Below are 7,386 nucleotides of genomic sequence, written 5' to 3'. Positions count from 1 at the left end.
GATGGAGGACACGCGCGAGATCGGTGTGACAGGAAGATACAAAGAACAGAGAGAGATGGAGACGGATGATCCGCTGTGGCGACCCCTAAAGGCAGCAGCTGAAAGAAGAAGATTTGTTGGCAGCTGCTACTGTAGTTACAGTATGAAGTAAGTATCAACTTCAGTCTTCAAAATGTGAGTACGATTTACAGTAGATACAACAGAGCAGTGTAGAAAAAAATTTTTTTTTATTACAGTCATAAATTCAGCAATGTACAGAATAGATCCACTTCCTGCCTTGTACAGTGGGTATGGAAAGTATTCAGACCCCTTTAAATTTTTCACTCTTTGTGTCATTGCAGCCATTTGCCAAAATCAAAAAAGTTCATTTTATTTCTCATTAATGTACACTCAGCACCCCATCTTGACAGAAAAAAACAGAAATGTAGAAATTTTTGCAAATTTATTAAAAAAGAAAAACTGAAATATCACATGGTCATAAGTATTCAGACCCTGTGCTCAGTATTGAGTAGAAGCACCCTTTTGAGCTAGTACAGCCATGAGTCTTCTTGGGAATGATGCAACAAGTTTTTCACACCTGGATTTGGGGATCCTCTGCCATTCTTCCTTGCAGATCCTCTCCAGTTCTGTCAGGTTGGATGGTGAACGTTGGTGGACAGCCATTTTCAGGTCTCTCCAGAGATGCTCAATTGGGTCTAGGTCAGGGCTCTGGCTGGGCCAGTCAAGAACTGTCACAGAGTTGTTTCGAAGCCACTCCTTTGTTATTTTAGCTGTGTGCTTAGGGTCATTGTCCTGTTGAAAGATGAACCTTCGGTCCAGTCTGAGGTCCTGAGCACTCTGGAAGAGGTTTTCTTCCAGGATATCTCTGTACTTGGCCACATTAATCTTTCCTTCAATTGCAACCAGTTGTCGTGTCCCTGCAGCTGAAAAACACCCCCACAACATGATGCTCCCACCACCATGTTTCACTGTAGGGATTGTATTGGGCAGGTGATGACCAGTGGCTGGTTTTCTCCACACATACCACTTAGAATTAACGCCAAAAAGTTCAATCTTGGTCTCATCAGACCAGAGAATCTTATTTCTCATAGTCTGGGAGTCCTTCATGTGTCTTTTGGCAAACTCTATGTGGGTTTTCATGTGTCTTGCACTGAGGAGAGGCTTCCGTCGGGCCACTCTGCCATAAAGCCCCGACTGGTGGAGGGCTGCAGTGATAGTTGACTTTGTGGAACTTTCTCCCATCTCCCTACTGCACTTCTGGAGCTCAGCCACAGTGATCTTTGGGTTCTTCTTTACCTCTCTCACCAAGGCTATTCTCCCACGATTGCTCAGTTTGGCTGGATGGCCAGGTCTAGGAAGAGTTCTGGTCGTCCCAAACTTTTTCCATTTGAGGATTATGGAGGCCACTGTGGTCTTAGGAACCTTGAGTGCTGCAGAAATTCCTTTGTAACCTTGGCCAGATCTGTGCCTTGCCACAATTCTGTCTCTGAGCTCCTTGGGCAGTTCCTTCAACCTCATGATTCTCATTTGCTCTGACATGCACTGTGAGCTGTAAGGTCTTATATAGACAGGTGTGTGCCTTTCCTAATCAAGTCCAATCAGTTTAATTAAACACAGCTGGACTCCAATGAAGGAGCAGAACCATCTCAAGGAGGATCAGAAGAAATGGACAGCATGTGAGTTAAATATGCGTCACTGCAAAGGGTCTGAATACTTATGACCATGTGATATTTCAGTTTTTCTTTTTTAATAAATTTGCAAAAAATTTATACATTTCCATTTTTTTCTGTCAAGATGGGGTGCTGAGTGTACATTAATGAGAAATAAAATGAACTTTTTTGATTTTGGCAAATGGCTGCAATGACACAAAGAGTGAAAAATTTAAAGGGGTCTGAATACTTTCTGTACCCACTGTATATCACTAATCAACTTTTTCAACTTTCTGCTGTTCAACAGTTATTACAATGAGCAGAGAATCCATAAGCTCCAGCCAGCTACTGTCTCCTGAGCACAGCCCCAATTATTTATTTAATGCTTATTGATCAAAGCTGTGTGCTTCTTGATCATCATATCTAATAGAAATTCAACCAAAGGAGATTTTGGAAAAAACTATCTTTGATGTCATATTTGATCAAAGGGTGGCCAGAGACACTAGCATGCTAAAAAAATAGGTAAAATTTAAAATTCTGTAAAAAGTAAGACATTATTAAGTAATAGTCCTGAATTTAAATATTAAATAATACTTAAGTAATAACAATGATTTTAAGAAAAAAAACTTATGTAAAAAAAAGATAAACATTCATATGGCATAAGTGCAGGATAAGGATATTTAGAGATCAGAGTAAATTTGAGCTCATGGCCTGAGCAAAGACACTTTGTTGTATTCACTGTGACTTTCTGCATAATCAGCATTTTACCAATAGCTCATTCTTTTCATTATCATAGTTACCTACATTAAAAACAATTTAATGGGGGTGGCATGGTGGAGCAGTGATTATAACTGTTGTTTTAAAGCAAAAATGTTCTGGGTTACAACCTATTCCACCCAGGGTTGTCATCCCTGTGCTTGTGTGGGTTTTCTCCAGGTGCTCCAGCTTCTTCCCACAGTCCAAAGACATGCAGTTTGGGGTAACTGGTGACTCTAAATTGCCTGTCATTGTGAATGTGAGTGTGAGTTTGTCTCTAAGTGTCAGCTTGTGATAGACTGGTGAGAGGTGCACCCCACCTCTCATCCACTGTCAGTTGGGATTGGCTCCTTAAAGGGAATATGCAGTATAGATAATGGATAGACAAAAAGGCCCATGGCAACAGGATTTATAGTGTTTTTAACCAGAAGAATTAGGAATATGACCGAGCTGAGCAGTTATCACTCAACAATACCTGAATATAAAGAAGTGCCAGTCTATCATCTCATCTTGTGACATAAATGTTGAGGAATATTTAGTTTTAAATCTGCATGTTTCTAAAGCACAGAAATCACAGAGCTTTGTGTTCAGTGCTATGGTTGTTGTAAATTATGTTTTCCCATCCACAAGGTCACTGAATCACTTTATCTGACAAGAAACAACAATCCTGCACCTCAGGTACTGAATTCAGTTTGCTGAATGCCAGGTGTTGTATTTTCTGACTCTTTAATGGCCCCCAGAAAGTCTTGAATTGCTCAAACAGGCAGTGCCTTCATTTTCCACAATCCCCACAGTGCTTATCCATCACCATAAACATCTTCACACACGACTGAGTACGCATGCGCCTGTACTTTGTTTTGTCAGACTCTGAGGTTACAGTGAATTTGAGCTGCTTGGATTTTTACACTGTAAATCATCAAAAATACTCTTGATCTCATTCTCAGTAAAAAATATTTCTTACTAGTTAGTGGATGTTGGTGTGTCATATGTAACATCAGTGTCACCAGTAAGTGCAGTAGCTTTGGAGTTATGTCCTCAGTGACGTGAAGAGAATCCTTCTTATTAAAGAAACTTAATTCAATTAGGCTTTTTTTCCCACTTGGATCGACTCACTGCAGCCGTTTGGTGTAATCACTCCTATCCGTCTTACTGACTTCCTGGCCTTAAGACTTTTGACTATTAGTTTTTCTTAGTGGGATCTCAGCTGGTCCGGAAGTGTATCGTCACTGGCTGTCATGATAAATACAAATTGGTTGTGTGTATTCCTAGTAAAGTTCAGCAATGTAACGAGTCCTGCTCTGAGATTCGTCAGTGAATGTTTGGCCGCAGGCGTTTTCCTCTATCAATATTCATTTGTGTGGGTGAGGCTGCTGAATGACGCTGCCACCAGACCCTCCTTATGGGAGGAGAGGGACAAATACAGCAGGTGTTACGTACGGCCCCTTCACGCGCTAAAGAGTCTAGTGTGTGCCTGTTTTGTCTTTTTTTTTAAGCAATGCAGGTCCAGTATTGTAGTATAGTGCAGGTCAAGATAAGCTTAAGAGTGAATTAAAGGCAAAGGTAAAGCATCTGTCAGATTAGACCAGATCTCACTACTATATTTAACAGATTTAGTGCAGAGGGAATATGATTCATATCCTGTTTTTTTTTTTTCTTTTATCCCTACAAAGCATAAGAGGTGAGAAAAACAAAAAACCCTCGAGGGTTTTGAGAAAGTTCTAGTCAAAGCCCCAAAGATTTACTTCTCTGCTTGGGTGACTGCCCCTGCATGAGCAAGGTGACACCTGCTGCTTCAGTGATGGATGGATGACATCGGTGGCAGCTTTCACCTCTTCACCTTTAGGTTGCGCTGATTTATTGTCCTGCTCTTCATCTCTGTGCCTCATCTTCTCTGTGTTCTATTTCATATAGTAGATATGTGATAGACACACTGTGTGGGGGAAAAAGATTAAACAAAGGATACTTGTGTGACATTACAGTGACTTCTGCTTTAAATATATTGTTCTTTTTATTTCCTGTGATATTTCACTACAGACTAATGGTGTTGTGGGATTTAGTGTCCATCTACTCCTCATCTTCTAACCTCACCTTGTCTATATCCTTTTTTGAATACACACAGATTTCTTATGTGACCCTTACAATGACTTTTACCTACTTTGGTGAATATTCAGTGTAATATTTCAGACTGTGTTGAGTCTTATTAAGATGAATTGAGAAACGTGAACCAGGTTTAGTGACTTTTCGCTCTTCGTCTTCATGTCAAATTCTCCACATCCTCTTTTACTGAGTAAATGTGCAGCAACCACACCCCGCAGAGTGGAAATATACAACAGTAAGGCACTCACAATGACTCAGACCTGCTTTGGTTTAATATGCACAGTGTTTCCTGCAATATATTTATTCATATGAATGACTGTTATCCTTATCTTCTCAGCATCCTTTTAATTCAAACGGAAACGGGATGGCCACATATGCAGCAGAGGCTACATCTGTGACTTTAAATTGTAATTCATCAATTCATAACACACACGAAAATACACAAGACAGACTTTTCGTGCATTTAGTGTGATCCCTGCAATATTTCTCTAAAGACTTGATTTTGCTGTCTATCATCCAACAGAACTGGTTAAACAGTCGTGCCAGTGACAATTCACGGGCTGGTAAATTCACCTTAGGTGTGTTTGATGGGTGAAGCCACTGGAGAAGCTGATACCCCATATCCTCCCCAATTAGGAGTACTTCTAGTAAAGTCAGAAAACGGCTTTTGGGGAAGAGGACGGACGCCCTTCAGCAGCCGCAGCCGCGGACGTGCGCACACCGCTGGAGGCAGTCGAGCTGCAGACCGCGGCTGGTTTGGAGGAACTCCGGCTGATGTTGGCGGCAGAGAGGAGAGAGGGACGAGCCCTGGGTGGGCATGATGTGCCAGAAAGCCCGCAACAAATAGACAAAGTAGAGCAGGATAGCGCTTACGCTGCAGGGGCGGATCGAGGCTCTGGGGGACTTGACACAGGTGAATGAGAGCACAGCTGCAGATTCCCCTCTTTTTTTTTTTGGTGTTCTCGTTTTGTGCGCGCGCGCGTGTGCGTGCGTGCGTGTGTGTGTGTCCTCTCCACAGTGAGAGGAGACCGACACGGTAGCCGTATCTTCACCCTGCTTCAGTCTGGCAGGCGTCAAGGCGCAGCAGGCAGGATAGGGACGGAGAAGAGGCGCCGCTGGCTCACGAACTATCCGACAAAACGCAGAATACCGTGACGGCTTACACCCGAGTGACCGCAGAGACAGGGACACGCCGGGGGGGACACACCATGTCAAAGGAGGCGAGAGGAAAAGGTAAGGTGGACGCACACCTCGCGCAAGGTCTCCTGCTAACAGGTCTCGTGCTGCTGCTGGATTGTCTGCGCGCACGGCGTGCCGCATGGATGGAGGTAATCTGGAGGAATGCGCGACGGTCAGAACAGACCTGTGCGTGTTCTTCCGTCTGTTGATCAGCCTGTCAGGCGGCCTGTCTGTCTCTGCCCGTGCAGTTGTTACAGCGTAATCTGTGACCCGTCACATTCTGTGGTGACGCTGTGGGGTCAAGTACAAAAAAAAAAAAAAAAACAAAACAAAAAAAACAAAACAGACTGATTGACCAAATATTGACAGGTGACTAATACGCAGACCCGCAGGCGTGTGGTCGCCGGTTTGGCTACCGTTATGTGATCCTGTCTAAATATGGGGGCCATACTATTTTTGGCAACTGCTCTTAAAATTCAGGATGTGACCAAACTGTCTAAATTCCCCCATCACGTCACAGAATCTGTAGACACGGGACAACAGCATTATTCCGTTGGACAGCAAATCAAATAAATAAGCCAAGTTAATCCAGCAGAAGTGACAGAGAATAATGCACAAGAGTTGGACGCGTTTCTAATAATAGCAGGCAGTTTTTCATGCAGCTCATTTGATTGTTAAATTTGATATGTGCTCTGCCAGAGGAGCCCTGACATTTCTGTAGCATAAAGAGTTTATTGTTGCTCAATCAACAGATTCTTTTGCTGCTCAAACATGCCACCTGTTTGCATTATGCTTTGTCAGTTCTTGTGTCTGCAGTGCTCCATGCTGATTTTATTTTCTAAGATTGCTCATTACCTTTTTCAGAGTTTACACGTACATTAAGACATTTGAGTGTTTTCAATGTTGGACCTCAATGAGCACAGAAGGTCAAGGGTGCCGGTGTGAGACATTTTGGCTGGAAGTCCTAGGTTTATTTTAACTTCATTTATCCTGCATCTCCCCTGCTGAAGATCCTTTGAGCAAACCCCAGAATCAGTAAAGCTTCAGGGGTTGCTTTTCTGTTTATGGCCTTTGTGCCTCTGACCTTTTGCATGGGGAGAGAGTGGAAGGAGAATTTTCCCTGCAGGGATCAATAAAACATCAGGCCCATAATTACTCTCAGTAGCTGCAAAACATGTCACAATAGAGAGGAGAGTTTATTCTGCATGGTTTGGGCTTTAAAGTATTACTGGTGCAGGTTTAAAGCAACATCTTTGCTAGATAAGAGGGTGCAGATACATACAAAGTGAAAAGTCTTGTAAAGTAATATGAGTCAAATGTTTTCCGCTCGACAACATGTTGATTCAAACAAAGGGCCAGGCTGAGATCAGGAGTTGCATTAACCTCTTAAACTCTGGAATTTTCCCATTAAACCTGCAAGGAACTCGAAATACAGTTACAGGGCATCATCACCATTCACTAAACGTCATACACCTGGTCTGCTGCGGAGTATAAATTGACTATTCACTTTGCAATGTTTTATTCAACTCTTTAGCTGCTAAAAGTGCCACTATGTTCACCAGCTCCTCTCTAACTGCAGCTGTCTGCCATTTGGTGCTGGGGAGGTAGTGCACTGTGTGTTTTTGGAGCTTTGTCACAGAGAACAGCCACCTGCTATGACTGAAAACATCCATTTAAGAGCAGTGAGAGTGAACCAAATCATTGA

At 42.7% G+C, this 7,386-nt stretch overlaps 1 protein-coding gene across 2 annotated transcripts in view; it reads left to right on the top strand.

Moving 5' to 3' along the window:
• The first annotated feature begins 5,531 nt into the window (after positions 1-5,531).
• Positions 5,532-7,386, top strand: part of pitpnm3 (PITPNM family member 3) — a 70,765-nt gene continuing 68,910 nt past the window's right edge. For both annotated transcript variants that reach the window (XR_003295170.1, XM_026299222.1), the window contains exon 1: positions 5,532-5,735. Coding sequence is in view for 1 of the 2 variants with exons in the window: in XM_026299222.1 (XP_026155007.1) it covers positions 5,711-5,735 (25 nt within the window). In the remaining variant the exon portion in view is untranslated. The remainder of the gene's footprint in view (positions 5,736-7,386) is intronic.

Source organism: Mastacembelus armatus, chromosome 13 (assembly GCF_900324485.2).
Source record: "Mastacembelus armatus chromosome 13, fMasArm1.2, whole genome shotgun sequence".
NCBI lineage: Eukaryota > Metazoa > Chordata > Actinopteri > Synbranchiformes > Mastacembelidae > Mastacembelus > Mastacembelus armatus.
This window is presented reverse-complemented; position numbering and strand designations above follow the sequence as displayed.